At 46.0% G+C, this 17,980-nt stretch overlaps 1 protein-coding gene and 1 long non-coding RNA gene across 2 annotated transcripts in view; both read right to left on the bottom strand.

Moving 5' to 3' along the window:
- Positions 1-1,300: 1,300 nt before the first annotated feature.
- LOC129173193 (uncharacterized) overlaps positions 1,301-17,980 on the bottom strand; it is a 30,245-nt gene continuing 13,565 nt past the window's right edge. The window contains exon 2 of the mRNA XM_054763885.1: positions 1,301-3,571. Within this exon, the coding sequence (XP_054619860.1) occupies positions 1,982-3,571 (1,590 nt within the window). The 3' untranslated portion in view covers positions 1,301-1,981. The remainder of the gene's footprint in view (positions 3,572-17,980) is intronic.
- On the bottom strand, positions 3,621-17,357 carry LOC129173198 (uncharacterized). The gene is made up of 2 exons (XR_008567191.1): positions 7,282-17,357; positions 3,621-7,059 (listed from the first exon to the last, which is right to left on the bottom strand). It is a non-coding gene; the product is annotated as an uncharacterized LOC129173198 (long non-coding RNA).

The raw sequence follows: 17,980 nt of genomic DNA, 5'->3' as shown, positions 1-17,980 counted from the left end.
GCGGCACGTTCAAGTAAACCAACATGAACGGAGGCGTGTTCGTGTGTACAATCACACTGTGTCACGGTTACGGAACGTGTATGAAAGAATGAATCACGCTATTTGGTGCTGACCTGCGGCCTATTATTCGTCCAAAAACAGAAATGTTGAACTGAATTGTACATTTTTTGCCTAAATGAAGCATTTTCAAGCATGAAAATGACACCAAAGCAGTTCAATGGATCTGATGCCCTGGATAAATTGACATGTGCATGTTTCTTTGTGGAGGCGGGGCTACTAGGGAGTGCTAGCAGTTAGCCTCGGGAGCCAGCATAGGCTAACGTGAATGAAGGCACAGAAGCGAGGATTTGTGAGGCGAATGCCACAGCCGACACCCCAGTGTGGGAATGAACAAGGTGAACGCATGAACACCGATGATCCGATATCACATTTGTTGGAGCGTAGTGAATGGCACATGAAACACAAACATCCCAACTGGGAAATAAAAACTATGGCTGGAGGTGCAGCAGAGCCTTCGTCCCGACAGCCAACGCTTACTGAGGCGTTTGATGGAAATATAAACAAAATGGCACAAAATTGTGCGTGCTCACAGACAGTGTCGCTCACTACATTGTAAAAGGAAAGCAACCATTCAATATGGCAAACATTTTATGCAACACAGTTCATGACAAAATGGTCTCAAAAAATGCTGTAAATGATATCGATTATCAATGGTAATATGTAGCACAATTATCAACCAGCAAAATGTGTTATGGTGACAGGCCTACATAGGATAGAACTGTAATCATTAGAATGTACTTAATGTAGCAGCAAATGCACGGCTATCTATCTGTCTATCCATCCATCTATCCGTCCACCCATCTATCTGTCCGTCCATCCGTCCTTCCATTCGTCCGTCCATCCACCCGTCCATTCGTCCGTCCATCTATCTGTCCATCCATCTGTCTATCCATCTGTCCGTCCTTCCATCCGTCTATCTATCTGTCTGTCTATCCATCCGTCCGTCCACCCGTCTGTCCACCCGTCCGTCCATCCATTTGTCCATCCATCCACCCATCCATCCACCCGTCCATCCATCTATCCGTTTGTCCGTCCGTCCATCCACCCACCCGTCTATCCGTCCGTCCATCCACCCGTCCAACCATCCTTCATCCATCCATCACTTGCATATTTTTAAGTGAAAATGAAGCAAGTTCCCAGTCAGATGATTAGTGGGAAATGGTAGGGAATGGCGTTGTTTTAGAATATTTTTTAGAGGATCGTGTTCAGTCGGCACACAGAATGACACAGACACATCAAGGTATTTTAGCCTAAACAAGGGCGTATTTATTTAAGCATCAACACACAAGATATATGATTGCAGCGAAAAAGCCTCTTACCTACGCCAACAGGGTGGAGAGCCAACACCCGTGGAAGAGTTCGCGTCAATCGGCTGGGCGTTCGATCACAACCCGCAGCAGACTCCGTCTAGGTGTTTTCGCTCTCCCCTCTTTATACCAGTCTGTTCGTGCGAGCGTGAGAACGGGGTGGCCGGCCCCGAAACTCAGGCATTCGCATGCAGAGTTACTATTTTTTAACAAGCACCTGGTAGGCAAGGTCAGCAGATATACAGTGGGAAGTGAATATTCAGAACAACACAAACCCTTTCTCACATTCGTATCCTGGGAAATGAATGTTCAGAACAACACAAACCCATCACCCTTTCACATTCCACTCTTGATGTTCTGAACATCATTTTCCTCAATTCATAAAATCTTCATTATTCATCATGTTCCCCTCCCAATTATTCCAATTTACCAGATTGTGTTGCACCCTCTCAAGTAAATCCGCCCGTGTGTCACAGACAAATTCACCCCACATCATATTCCCCGCAACATGAAAATTCCAAACATAAATATCCGGTCCCCCGCTTTCCACAATTACCTCAATTTTGGTAAGCCCAAAAGGGGCATCGCTTTCACACACAGCAATTCGCATACTACTACCACTGATTAAAAATTATTCTCTCAAGCTGTCTTTCAGCTCGTCTAACATACAAGCAAGTGAATACGTTACATAAGGTTAATATAATTAAGCATCCTGCCAAAATAAACAAGGGTGGCAGTATGGTTTTCCTGGCAGTTACAGACATTCCAGATAAAATATCCCACCAATGATGGGCGGAACTCTGCTGCACTAGCCTCGCTACATGTTTCACTTCATCCCCGGCTATTAATGTGGACACCCACAACCGCGTGACATTGTACCTATGTCTTTGTATCAGATCCTTCAATTCTGTGGACCGGTCCAATGCGCATTTGAACCAGTCCAGAGACACAGTCCAGGGGTGGCGCAAAACCTCCCACTGCACCGCTGACAATCTGGACTCCTGGGAGTAATTGGTGAGATAGTACGTTTGATTATTCCAATGCCACAGGTGTACATCATTAAGACAGCCAACGAATGGAGCTGAAGGTAACTGTGGGTGTTGTCTCATGGTAGCTACGCATAGGTAATGTGGCCCTACCTGCCATAGCATGTCTCGTGGTGTCTCAACACTCCAATCACATAGTGTTACCTGACTATCACTCAAACATGGATTAGCGTGACCCATCTGTAAAGTACATACCATCCCTTGATCAGTTTTATCACATAAATCAGTGTCATAAGTCGTATTTGTTGCGGCTTCAAACCACTCTCCACTCACATGCAGATAATGATATCCATGTATTGATATTACCGGAAGTACTTCATATCGGCATACAGTTTTCACTTGAGTTACATTGTATTGATACCAATAACCTTTGCATTGGGTGCTATTGCAAACAGTTTGTTCCGGAAATAGTTGGAGCCATAGTTTTTGACTAATATTCCAAGTATTTCTCCACTGATGATAATTCCCTGTATAAACTCCAGTTATAAACCTTTCCTTCTGAATGTGTGCATGTAACATTTGCATATTACAAGCAGTCCAATTGGCAATTTGGGTCAGATTCATTAAGGAGCGATAAGTTTCGTTAAACATAGTCAATTGCCAATTGTACTGATGCATCCATAAATTGACATTACTCAATTGTGTACCTATCCCGTTAGGTAACCACTCCCCAACTTGGTGTAACGCCCGTGATGTATACTGTCCAGTGGTCGACAGCACTGTACGCGTGACCTCCCCGTCGATGGTGTTGGACACCCCCAACACCGTTCCAGTCCCTCCAAGCAGCGTGTCATACCACTCTCGACGTCGTCGATGACATGTTGGGAGATTTGGAAACTTGATTGTCCATGACACCACAGTCCTCTGAGTAGCTTGGGCCATTCGGACGTGAAGAGTTTGTGCCAGGCATGTGTAACAGACGTAGATGTTACAGTCACTGGTGATGTTGGCCATCAGACATGCTTGACCTGCCGGACAGCTCACGTGGTCCTGCACTCGTTCCAGGTCGTTTCTTGGGTTGTTCCCCAATAGTGGGCCACCATGACACCAAGAGCAAGGAGGCGCTTGACCAAAGAGCCGGCACCACCAGGTCCGCGGTCCCCAGCCATCTTGTCGATGTCGAGCCCTCCTTGGCACTCCAGTAAAGTGCCACCTTATCTGTTGAACCAAAACCTTTAGTACTTCTAAAAGTAACAACCTCAGGTGGAGTAATCTCCTGTACTGGGGTCATATTGCATGGTTTAATTATTAACTGTGCAATTTTGTCATCCTTTTGTACAACCACGGGTTGTTCCCCCCATAATCTACAAATTACCCCAATTTCTCCTTATCTTTTATTGTTTTAGTAATCTCCTCCTGACCCCCACGGATTCTATATTGTTTCATGGAGATTAACGTTGTCGCTTCAGGTATGGGGAATGGTGCCATGTGCACTTTTCCCACCAAAACAGACTTTATTTTCCTAAGATCTCCAAACATAAACTTCCCGTGTCTTAAATGCAAAGTCATTCCTGTCAAAATGTCCATTCCCACTATCCACTCCTTTATGGGAGTGACTACAACGGTATACTTTTTAATGGGCGTTTGTCCGATTTTTGGTGGTAGTGTTATACTTTTACACTACTTGTCCCCCAATTCCCGTTAGGGGCACGATTTTTCCTTTAATTTTGTCCGGATTTCCACTAATCAACGAGGCCTCAGCCCGTGTCCACCAACGCTGTTACCTTTTGTACAGATTTCTTCCAATAAATTTCTAATTCTACATGAGGCCGTATATCCGTGGCGGACCAGGTAGTCTTAAGGACTTGGGCTTGGCCTTCATCCTATTCATCCTCCTCCTCAAACTTAACTCGCCTCTTCTTCCCTTTGTTTATATCTCGACAAAATCAGAGTCACCTCATCTTGTGTAAAGTCCTCCTTAATCAACCGCTGTTCCTGCACCTCAAGCACAGGCTCCATCACAGGCCGCCCGTGTTCTCCTATCACAGGCTGCCCCTGTGCGTCCACCATCTGCCTCATATCTGCTATGCCTTGCACCTGATGTCGTCGTGTAACAGGTTGCATTTTCTTAAATTGCTTTAATGATGGATAAATACTTCGAACCGGGGGCGGATCGGGGAGAGGTCCCAGCCTCTCGTCTGGGTCATCTCCCCATATGTCCCCATCCCAACCCCCGGGATCCCAATCTTCACTCATCCCGGCCACAAAGGAGCGAACTTGCTTCGCATCAACTTTACGGGATGAACAATTTCGGGCGGCACGAATCAATTGCGACAGGCACATAACGGTCTTATCCAATATGCACTGCATTCGCCTTAACTCTTTTTCCTTATCCTGCAGCTGCTTGGTCTGTTGCGCCGTCTGAGCGTTGGCCTTCGCCACCGCTAGATTATGCTCCTTCCATGCCTCTGCACAGATCCACAAACTCTCCTGTGTTCCCCTCAAGGGTGCCTCCTCGTTATATTCAACCTTGTTCAACATTCGTAACAGCGCCTCCGCGCTTGCTACAGGGATATCGCCAGCCCACGGCCCAGGGCGTCCCCCGCGTTGTCGTAAGACGGCGCCTATCCCTTTCACCTCGTCAGGGGCTACCCACCCTGACGACACTTCCTCCATGGTGAGGACATCTGTATTCTTCACTTTTCTTATACAGCACAAAGCCATTCTGCATGCAGCTGAACGTGATCCTGCCGACAACGCCAAAAATGTTTTAGAATATTTTTTAGAGGATCGTGTTCAGTCGGCACACAGAATGACACAGACACATCAAGGTATTTTAGCCTAAACAAGGGCGTATTTATTTAAGCATCAACACACAAGATATATGATTGCAGCGAAAAAGCCTCTTACCTACGCCAACAGGGTGGAGAGCCAACACCCGTGGAAGAGTTCGCGTCAATCGGCTGGGCGTTCGATCACAACCCGCAGCAGACTCCGTCTAGGTGTTTTCGCTCTCCCCTCTTTATGCCAGTCTGTTCGTGCGAGCGTGAGAACGGGGTGGCCGGCCCCGAAACTCAGGCATTCGCACGCAGAGTTACTATTTTTTAACAAGCACCTGGTAGGCAAGGTCAGCAGATATACAGTGGGAAGTGAATATTCAGAACAACACAAACCCTTTCTCACATTCGTATCCTGGGAAATGAATGTTCAGAACAACACAAACCCATCACCCTTTCACAGGCGTCTAGATTGTGTTTGTGCAGCGTTGCTATGCAAAGTAAAAGATGTTTACAGGAAACAGACCATCCTGTGAATGAGTGATTTACTTGAGGGCATGTGATGGAAAAGCAGCCTCAAGCGCGATCAGAATGACTCCTGACCGTGTCAGCGGTTATTTTAGGGAGACGTTTGGTTTGTGTTTGAATGAAGCTGAGTTGAAGATGCAAGCAGAAAAGAAAAGTGATGGTTTCTGAAGTGTAATCCGGGGTGACCTGCAGACGTTTATGTCACCTGGTCAGCCAGCTTGGAAAGTCCAGGTGACAACAAACAATGCAGCACGGCCGTCAGCGCGTTTCATCCTGCAACCTCACTGGAACCATCACGATGAGCAGCAGAGCCACGCACGCCCACCACGGGTACACTCAGACACCGTTGGCGTAATCACGTCGGACGTCTAGCAAACACAATGCACGCTGTTCACGGCCTTCTACTTTTATCCCCACAATCCGACTTAATCCAGCAACATTCAACCCATGACTGCCTTTTGCCAAAAAAAACAAACTTAATGACGCGGAGGCGACAATGGCGCTAATGTTAGCTTAACCACAAAGTCCAAAAAGCCCTCATATGACTTGCTTGAGCCGCTCAACGCCACCGACTTCTTGTGTCAGGCTGACACTGCGGTCCACTCGGACCTCAAACAACACGACTCACCCGCGCTGATATCCTTACACACACGTTTCCATACATTCATTTGTTTGGCACACATCGGCACTAACATGCAGCAAAACTTCATCAATGTTACCTGATGACTGTTACGCACACCGACACAGGTACCTTATGCTAACATGCCACATGGACCACACGGCAAACACCTATGCTAACATGAATGTTACGCACACCTACACAGGTAGCTTATGCTAACATGCTACATGGCAAACACCTATGCTAACATGAATGTTACGCACACCTATACAGGTAGCTTATGCTAACATGCTACATGGCAAATACCTATGCTAACATGAATGTTACACACACATATACACAGGTACCTTATGCTAACATGCCACATGGACCACACAGCAAACACCTATGCTAATATGAATGTTACGCACACCTACACATGTACCTTATGCTAACATGCAACATGGCAAACACCTATGCTAACATGACTGTTATGCACACCTACACAGGTACCTTATGCTAACATGCCACATGGACTACACGGCAAACACCTATGCTAACATGAATGTTGCACACACTTACACAGGTACCTTATGCTAACATGCAACATGGCAAACACCTATGCTAACATGAATGTTACGCACACCGACACAGGTACCTTATGCTAACATGCCACATGGACCACACAGCAAACACCTATGCTAACATGAATGTTACGCACACCTACACATGTACCTTATGCTAACATGCAACATAGCAAACACCTATGCTAACATGACTGTTATGCACACCTACACAGGTACCTTATGCTAACATGCCACATGGACTACACGGCAAACACCTATGCTAACATGAATGTTACACACACTTACACAGGTACCTTATGCTAACATGCTACATGGCAAACACCTATGCTAACATGAATGTTACGCACACCGACACAGGTACCTTATGCTAACATGCCACATGGACCACACGGCAAACACCTATGCTAACATGAATGTTACGCACACCTACACATGTACCTTATGCTAACATGCAACATGGCAAACACCTATGCTAACATGACTGTTATGCACACCTACACAGGTACCTTATGCTAACATGCAACATGGCAAACACCAATGCTAACATGACTGTTATGCACACCTACACAGGTACCTTATGCTAACATGCAACACGGCAAACACCTATGCTAACATGACTGTTATGCACACCTACACAGGTACCTTATGCTAACATGCTACATGGCAAACACCTATGCTAACATGAATGTTATGCACACCTACACAGGTACCTTATGCTAACATGCCACATGGACCACACGGCAAACACCTATGCTAACATGAATGTTACGCACACCTACACAGGTACCTTATGCTAACATGCAACATGGCAAACACCTATGCTAACATGAATGTTACGCACACCGACACAGGTACCTTATGCTAACATGCCACATGGACCACACGGCAAACACCGATGCTAACATGAATGTTACGCACACCGACACAGGTACCTTATGCTAACATGCCACATGGACCACACGGCAAACACCTATGCTAACATGAATGTCACGCACACCTACACAGGTAGCTTATGCTAACATGCTACATGGCAAACACCTATGCTAACATGAATGTTACGCACATCTACACAGGTACCTTATGCTAACATGCTACATGGACCACAGTTTTGGCAAGGGTACAAAGGGAAACGCTGATGTCCACAGGAAACCACGCAATTTCAACAATAAAAAGCTCAAAGTAAATATGGAGATGACTCACTGTCAAGACATCTTTTGAAAGCCACACAACTTGATTGTAAGCCTTCTATCGTGTATGCGGTGTACTGTAGTCCTGTGCTTTTTTAACCTTTCCATAATCCTTCCGTGCATGAACCCAAAAGACAAACATGAGCACAGACGCCACTCGTGGACACAAACACACCACAGTCATGCTCTCACATGGTGACAAAGAAGGAGAAGAAAAAGAAGAAGAAGAAAAAAAGAGGAGGAGAAGGAAAAGAAGATGAAGAAAAAAGACAGAAGGAGAAGAAGGTGTAGAAGGAGGAGAGGGACAAGAAGAAGAAAGAAGAAGGAGCAAAAGAAAAAAGGTAATGTAGCAGTTGTTCCCCACACAAAAAAGCCAAGAAGAGCTTATGAATGAGTTGTTGTGTTGTACAGCAGGTCAAGCTCTCACTTGCCTCCCAAAAAGCACTTGGTGAAGACCACCGTGATGAGAAGAGTGAGTAGCGCAGCTGTTAGCATGTGCAGCCAACAGCTGCGCTACTGCTATCAAGTGTTTGCACTCCACACACGAAGAAGAAGAAGAAAAAGGTGACTGAGGAGAGGAGATGCGCTGCTAGAATACTCAGGATGCCGCGTCAACCACCACACAAAGCACCAAACTACTGTCACCTTGTCTTTCCACCCAGACATCATGCCCTCAAGGATCAGTGGAGCACATGTCCAATGACAGTACGACACGTGAGACCACTCGCCGTCACACTCAAGGTTCCCATTTGTTACCATTCCCTTGGAGATGAAGAACATATCTACCTGCTTTACTCGCTTGTTGCTAGCGTGCCATTGGCCAGTTATGCACATTCCACAAGTACGCCCACCCCCACACCACAAGTAGATTGCAGCCCTGTGGGAAACCCCGACATGTGATGCTTGCACTCTTAAGTTTTACGATGACCACAGGTTGACCCTGGAACAGACCATTTCTATTCCCTGTTGAGAAACACAAACAACTTAGCAATGTTCTCCAACGCTACCTCAATCAGACAAGTAAGTGTGTGTGTGTGTGTGTGTGTGTGTGTGTAGAAACACAAACATGAAGAGTTAGCATCAGCGGCTAATAACAGTGCGCCGACATCAAAGAAGAGTCCTGAATAGCAGGTATGACGTCTTTTCACACGGCCAAGCCTCAAGCTGACACAACGTGCACACACTTCCTCATTTCACAACATACGCTTCAAACACGCCTGCCCTCCTTAGCTGGGATTTGAACCAACCTCGTTTCTCCTCCAAGTCCTGGAGGAACTGTCTGTACGCCGCCGAGCTCATCCCTCCCCCTCACAGCCCAGTCAGCAGCCGGCCGGGGGCCAGACGCTTAGGCCGCTCCAGGTGACCGTGGGGGTGGTGTGGGTGGTGGTGGGGGGGTGAGGGGCGGCGGCGGTGGCAGGTACGTAGGCGGCAAGGTGAGCGAGGAAGAGGACAGACGCTGAAGATCCACGTTGTCAAAGAAAAGAGGAATAATCCATCGTGGCTTTTCTTACGTCTCAGCCCCACGCGTGTGCGTGCGTGCGTGCGTGCGTGCGTGCGTGCGTGCGTGCGTGCGTGCGTGCGTGCGTGCGTGTTAGCAGCTCTAAGCCGGATAGAGCACCTGGACTTTGACCAGCAGGGTGATGTGTCCTCTAGCGTAGCGTAATCACACCATGTCCGTGTGGGACACCCCCAACCACTCTCTTCCACTCCTTATACATATGATAGGACATATGATCCATGGTGTCAATAACTGACGAGCAGCCTGCCCGCCCGTCCCATGCACACGCTGGCCACTTCATGGGTACACGACGTGATGACAGCCTTCATAAAGGTCATTCTTGCTGACCTTTCCTATGAATGATTGTGAACAATGATTGCACTTGGAACATTTCTTATTCTTGTTCAGCAACAAGTGTAAATATTGTAATATGAAGTTATTGTGTAAATAAGTAGAGTATTATGAACATGATGAGGTATTCGTGGAGGTTACCACCTTGCCAAAGTACTGCTTATGGAAAATAAGAGTATGAACATTAGAATACAATAATAATAATCCAAAGTATACGTCAAAATGAAAAGTGTTTTTTTCTCACCATGGCAAAAAGGCGACAATCTCATGGACACAAAGTTGTACACACGGTATGATTCATACACACACACGTTCCAATCATGTGTGTTTGGTTTTCACTGAACAAACACGAAGCACGTACAGTGTAGGAAGTGTGCAGTGAGTACAAGTACTACTGTAGTATTACTGTGCTGGGAACACACGGCAGACCAGATGATGACGTAGATGCATGAAGGCAACACGCTGCGTTCAAGTCAACAGCTACCAAACAGCTCGCTGATGCTGAACGTGCCCCTGACAGCGTCCCTCTCTCTCCTCGTTCACACGCACCCACCACCCATCAAAGCTAAAACAAAAAACAAAACGAGACCACACAAACCTTTCCTCGGGCCGGTGGCGTGCCCGGTCGCCATGACAACAACACAGCAGCTCAGGATTCTAAAGTACAATGTCGTCACGGCCTGCTGACTGACCCTGAGGTGGTAACTCAGCACGAACATGAAAGAACATTCATCACAGATGAACGGAAGGCCTCCTTCATGCGTGCTACCTGCGCTACGTGCAGTCATGTGACCAACAACCTTAGCTTGGGGTCACGTACAGGACTGGAAATGTTGGCTACCAAGTCACAGTAAGCTCATGTGACAGCGTTCAATTGCGTGGGGTTCAGCTGACTCCTAAACGCATCCTAATGGGACCGTGTGTGCCTTGAGTCGTCATCACAACCTCCTCCAGTAGATGGCATCATAACTCTTCATGCACGTCATACGTGCATCATCCAAGGAACAGCAGGGATCCGTGTTGCCAAGCTAGCAGCTTTAGCTCCATGCTTAGCAAGACAAGACACGAGGCCAGGTCTTCTATTTGAACATATTTTAACAATGAAATACGATCATCACGCTCTGCTGCACTCTGTGTGTATGCTAGAAGCCCCGCCGCCACCCACCGAGACAAAGACTCACTCCGTTCACGTCATTCTACAGAACAAACGAAAGCAATGCCCAGCATGAACCCTCCCTGCCAGACATGCCAATATAGTGATGATCCACTTCATTTCCATGTACTGTGGATTCATTATCTTTATTTATTTATGATCATGCCGGGCCCACTGCCCACCACACACGTTTTTCCTGTTAGCGAGCATTCAGAGCCCTCGAAGGCGCCTCCTTCAAAACAGCAACTAGCGACAAAGCTAATCTCGTTTCTTTCTGCGTTATTTTCTGCGGGATTTTTGGAGACTAAAATAGCTGCTGCATCCTCTAAAAGCACTCACAGGTGGCTCAGTCTTGTTTATGACATTCTTGAAAATGTGAAAAAGGAGCAAGAGAAGAAAGGTCATTTGCAGGTCAACATATTCCTTTTGCTTGTCGTGTTTTCTACTAGAGATGTCGCCATCCACACTTCTTGGCTTCCGATCTGATCCCATTTTTTCATAGTCTTGCCAATCTGATCCGGTAGCGATCGTTTTGTTTGTTTATTTGTTTTGATAATAATAATCATCATCTTTGTTACAAACATGAATCTGTGAATTGAATGAGGTTATGGAAATACAGCAGCTCTTCCAAGCAAGCCAAGTGTTGCTGAGTGTACTTTAGTGTTCCGAAGCATGACCAACAATACTGTTGGGCTTTTGGAAAAAACCCAAAGAGATCAAATTGGAAAAAAACTGGGTGTTCCAAATACTTTTCGGGTAGGACTAATCATGTGACATGGTTATAGATCCATTTGTGGTGTGATTTACAATAAGACTTTTCTTTTAAGCTCTCGTAGGGCCCTATGAAGTCCCTTTGATTTTTTCCCAAATTGCGTTTTTGTGCCTTTTCCACTTATTTGACTAAAAATGCTTCTTGCTGCAATCCATCATTGGCCCATTTAGTCCCGTCATTGAGAAGTAGCTCACTCTTCTAACGGGCTGCAGTGCTCCTACATCTTCAACAGGAAGGAACATGTGGCCATGTAGGTGTCATTCCAATCACCTGATTCACGTAAGACATTTTTATTCTCTTTACACCATCAGACAAATGTGACAAAGAGCGCTCTGAGAGCTTTGAGAGCCTAAATGTGTTGTGTGTGTTGAGAATGGCAATTGAACCTGCACCCGCTTGCTGCTATTTTGACATGGACGGGGCGGGAGCGGTGCTTCATGCAGGAGGGGACGCCTGTGGAAGCCGCCTGTCAAACGTGGCAAGAGGTTTTGGGATGTCCCGTTCGGGAGAACAGAAGAAAGCAGCCTGAATGAGCAGCAGCCGCGTGCACACCTTGGCTTCTCTTCAGCTGATGCGTGTCTCCTTCCCAATCAATCACATGACAGGACACAATGACAGACATGCGTCCACACCCTGCGACAGGCCCCGCCGTCAACCCCCGTGACACATGACATGTACGTACATACCAGTGCTGGACGGGACGGGGGTCCACTTGAGGTACGTTCAGTATGCCTGGAAGCACAGTCATTTGGGGAACGGCACGCAGAGACGGACAGGTGCGCTACCAGGACGCCAACAGCTGGAAGCCATCTCTTGTTGGCTCTCCTACAGGACGTCCCATGAATACTTTTCCCTACAGGGTGGGGCACGGCATGTGTCCACACCTGTTTGGACACTCCCAATCACCCCCAAAGCTGCTTTGCACTTATTAATGACTACTTCTTAAAGAGGTAGGACATCTTCATGCTGATAAACACTTCATAGAAAGCATCTGCTCTGCCAGAGAGGAAGAACATGTAGTAGGAGGGAGGGATGGGTGTTGCCAACTTAGCAACTGGGTAGCAAGTCATCAGACCGCTGTAGATGCTCTTCTTAAAAAAACAACTCATGACAAATCTGGTGTGGACACTTTTGGAGCGTCTGACATGAAAACACATATCGCTCTTCTCAACAGGCCCCTCCCCCATCTGAAAGCAGTCAGTCATTTTCATTTACTGTGAGATGAATTCATTAATTCTCTTGCAGACGAATAACGTATCTATCTGTCCCAGCTCTAGCTCACGTTTTAATCTTGTCACATCTTGTTTGTCTTATTTTCTCTTATGATGTCTAGAGGGCTCTAACCATGCTAAAAAGTGTATTCAGAAGGTGGTAAACAGGTGTTCTATGTCTTCTATGTATTGTTTTCTCTTATGTCTACTATATTGGGTACTAGGAGTGTAAAGGTGACTATAGGGGTGTTATTTCATGTCTAGAGGGCTCTAATCATGTTAAAAAGCGTATTTAGAAGTTGGTAATTAGGTTGTCTGTCTTATTTTCTCTTATTATGTCTACTATATTGGGTAATAGGGGTGTAAAGGTGACGATAGGGGTGTTATTTCATGTCTAGAGGGCTCTAATCATGTTAAAAAGTGTATTCAGAAGGTGGTAAACAGGTGTTCTATGTCTTCTATGTATTGTTTTCTCTTATGTCTACTATATTGGGCAATAGGGGTGTAAAGGTGACTATAGGGGTGTTATTTCGTGTCTAGAGGGCTCTAATCATGTTAAAAAGCGTATTTAGAAGTTGGTAATTAGGTTTTCTATGTCTTATTTTCTCTTATTATGTCTACTATATTGGGTAATAGGGGTGTAAAGGTGACTATAGGGGTGTTATTTCATGTCTAGAGGGCTCTAATCATGTTAAAAAGCGTATCTAGAAGTTGGTAATTAGGTTTTCTATGTCTTATTTTCTCTTATTATGTCTACTATATTGGGTAATAGGGGTGTAAAGGTGACGATAGGGGTGTTATTTCATGTCTAGAGGGCTCTAATCATGTTAAAAAAGTGTATTTAGAAGGTTTTATGTGGGCTAACTACCATGTGACTTTGTGGAAATTCACTCATCAAGGTGGGGTCTGGAACCAATTGACCGTGATAAACGAGGGACATGTTGTGTTTGCATCCTACCTTATAACAAGGGTTCATTACACGTTAGACATTTTTACTGCTTTTGGTGTGATTTTAGACCCAATGTGTTCATACACTGCATCAAAGTGATAAATGACTGTTCAGTCACAAAAAAGGAACCCAACTGGGGCAAGATAAAGAGGTTTTTTTTCACCTGGTGAGATCTTGTGACACCCTAACAGACACACACCCCTCCTGCACATCCCCCATCTCTAAATACGAAGTAAATACTCCTGCATATGCACCACAATGACACATGCTGGTGTGAAAGTGGTGGAAACGTGGAGTCAACGTCAGACAGATGTAATGCAGGCATCTAGCGGCCTCCACCAGGGGGCTGAGTTCCCCCAGGATGACAAGGGAGGAGGGAGGCAATGCAAGGCACACTCATCCACTCATTCAGCAGAAATGGAGACAAATCAAGGCAAAAAGCAAGAGCGGGGTTACACAGGATAAAAAGGTGACCAAGTTGGAGCATGCGGTGCCGTCTCCTCCACGTCGCGTAAAGATTTCTTTCATTGGCCTCGGATAAACACCACCACTCGGTGCCCTCCTCCATTCTCCCATCTGGGGCCTTTGTTGCTGCCCCCCTCCTTGGTCACTTTCCTATTGATGAGGACAAAGTGCAAGAAAAATGGCCCCATGTGGGGACCACCCTCCTGAACCTGCTTGCAAAAAAATTATCAAAAAATTAAACATGACTTTTTTTTTGGAGCTTTTCCCAAAATAGAAATGTCCTCAAAGCACAAACATCTGCTGACGGAAGACTAGAACATCACAGCACATGCCATGTAAAGCATGTAAACGTGCCCCCAGGGGACTGTGAGCAGCATGTGGATGACATCACATCCTGTGCGTCTCATTTCCATCATATTTTTCATTTTACTTCACGACCTGTTGCTCCTCCCTCTCCCCATCAGCCACTGCCCTGGTTCTACCCTCTACTTGGCTGGCTATCATTCATTCATTCATTTCCTTTTCTTGTCTTCATTACGTGCATGAAGTACCGGCCAATGAGTGAGCTTGCCACATTTTTTGACTGGATGGATTATTTTCAGCCTTTCTGATCTTACAAAGTCCCCTGTCACCTGTCCTTCCAGGACCTCCCACAAAGAAGAACATTGGAAGTTCCTCAGACCAAATAAACCACTGTTGTGATAACATTCTGTAGAAGAAGAAGAAGAAGAATCCGGCTCATCATGACAACAACAAGTACATATACAAGTACATACATTAGAGACAAATCTTTGTGTTTATTAGGATCAACATTTTAGCTTTTTCTCCTTACATAATGCCTATTTTTCCACTTTTGCTGGATTTTTATTTATTTCATTTCTGCAATGAGCCACGTTCCACAGATGGCCCCATGGCACACTTTGGACACCCATGCAGGGAGGCGTCCAAGCTCTGCTTTCTTGGCTCTGTTGGTCAGGGGCTGGGTTGTATTGTGGAGGGGTTTTACAGCTTTCACATGTGCATTGTACGATGTGGAGCTCTCTCCTATTCACCTGCTTGGCAGATTCTTCACCTTTGTTGATGACTGAATGAATGCACGACACTGAAATGCGCACCCTTATTCGCTAAACATATCAACCATGTTAACCTGAGGTGTGTTATGAAACGGAACCCGTGATCGCCGGTACTGATCCAAATGCAATAGAAGTCCCAACCTCTACGTGGGTTGATCTGACCAATCTTTAGGTAAAGTTGGTGAAAAGTAGAATTAGCACAGCTTCTGCTTGGACATCAGCAAGTAGCAAGCACCTGCTTAACTCCCACGGATAAAACATCCACACATCACTCACTGACGCTGGGACCACCAAGGTAGGTTGGACTTCACGTACGCTGCCACTTCCACATTCAGAGCAGCAATGAAGCCAGACTTCTCCGTCTGATTGGCTTCTGGCTGCCCTTTGAAACACCACCAGTATGACACAGCAATAACATCAGTGTTTATCCGTCCATCATTTCATATTTGACTTTTTTTTTTTATTTCTCAAGCAACAGTGCCGACTGTGTCCTCATACTGTTTTGCTAACATCTAGCATAGCATAACTTTGAATAAATAAAAAGCTCCAAGCTGTGGAAATGTTCAGAAAATATGAAACGTGTACGTCTTGTAGAAGACCGCCAATCCTTCCTCAGGCGAGGAATCAGCTGAATCACTAGCAGCTGTTGTGGAGCAGCGCGTGACCTGTGACCTTGCTGCAGGGTCCACAACACAGGAAGAAGGATGTATGGATTTTTATGGAGAAGACTTGGCAGCGGACAAAGCAAGTATGTCTTTATGGAGCTGGCTTTGTGCACTCGGGGGAACAGAAAACCTTCTTGAATTGTCCAAAATGTCTTGCTAAGATGAAGAATGAAGATTTACCAACAACTAATAATGACGCTGAGTTGTAAGTTTCATTCAATCACTGATTGATGAAGAGCCGTGTCCCAACACTTGTGTGCAAAAAGTGCAGGCCTTCTGAGGACAAGCACCATCCCACAGGAAGTCCAGAAAGTGGGTCAAAGGATGTGTTGCTGAAGACTAAATACAGCAAAGAACAATCATGAAAACTAATAACCAGTCTGGACTTTCTCCACACCAAGACAGCCACCATTTAACACATCATGGCCGTCAGAAGGTTCTGGAATGAAGGTTCTGCTACATTCTAACACCTCTGGGCCTCAATAAGAGGCAGAACCAGAACTCTGGAGAGACCAGCTATGCCTGAGCACATCCCCACATTTTTTCAAGGCCTAAATGTTGTCCTGCTGAATTATTCACTGTACATCTAGAGACAAGAGCCTGGGTCTTAAGGACCACCCGGACTAACGTTTGGGTCACAAATGACACTTGATGGCTTTCAAGCGGCGTGACCTTGTGAGAGCTAGGACTTCAAGAAGTGCAGACCAAACACAACCAGAGTCCTGCCCACACTCCTCCCTCCAGCATTTTGTTGTTTCAGGAATGTTCTGCGCACACACACACACACACACACACACACACACACACACACACACACACACACACACACACACACACACACACACACACACACACCAATGTCATACTCCCGCCCCTTTCACACTGCTGACTTATGCCGGCATTTTCCCACCTTTTTTCCCTGTATAAACGACACCAACACGGAATAAATGTGGTTCCTGGACCGGAACATAGTCTGGCAGTGACGTCACAGCCAAGATGGCCTTGCTTCAGAAAGCTAATTGGGGGGCGTGTCAAAAATCAGCACTTCATTCCAAATGTTTTATTAAGCGAGTGCTTTCATGTCCTTGTTGTTGTTTTTTTTCCTAACTTTAAAGTTCATATGCAACCATCACTGCATGGTATTATGTGACCCCCCCCCCCATAATGCAATCATTCCTCTTTTTCCTGACCCTCCCCTTCATTAAGTGTACTTTACACATTTAAGACCCCCCCCCCGACAACCCTGCAGGAACGTTATTGTGAGATTACCTGCTCAAATTTAAAAAAGTACGGGAATGTCAGAGTGAGACAGAGGAAGGACCAGGATTAGCGGGAAAAGGGGAGGAGGGGTGTTGGACAGAAGGGAGACCTGCTAGTATGTGGCCAGCACCCCCCACCCCACCCAAATCTTTCTTTTTTTGAAATAACCCTTCCTATACGGGATGCTGTCATGTTTGTCCACGTGAATGAGAAAACATGAAAGCATCTTCAGCTAATGAGACATGACATACTCATTCATCAAGGAGCACATGAAGCTGCCGGTGCTGATAAAGGGTGACAGATGGGGGCAGCCACACACACACGCACATAACGATGAGAGGAAGGCATTAGAAGATGGAAATAAAGAAGCCAAGAGGGTGGGGTGATTAGTTAGCAAGGGGGAGGTGTGTTGTCCATGACCACCATTCATCTGTCTCTCACACACACACACACACACACACACACACGCACACGTCATCCACTAGGGGCGCCGCTGTCATTGATTAGCATCAATGAGCAGTCAGCCACAGAGGAAGCTTGGCTGGAAAGAACA

The sequence above is a fragment of the Dunckerocampus dactyliophorus genome, chromosome 20 (genome assembly GCF_027744805.1).
Source record: "Dunckerocampus dactyliophorus isolate RoL2022-P2 chromosome 20, RoL_Ddac_1.1, whole genome shotgun sequence".
NCBI lineage: Eukaryota > Metazoa > Chordata > Actinopteri > Syngnathiformes > Syngnathidae > Dunckerocampus > Dunckerocampus dactyliophorus.
Note: the sequence above shows the minus strand (reverse complement) of the source record. Positions and strands in the feature narration are given on the sequence as shown.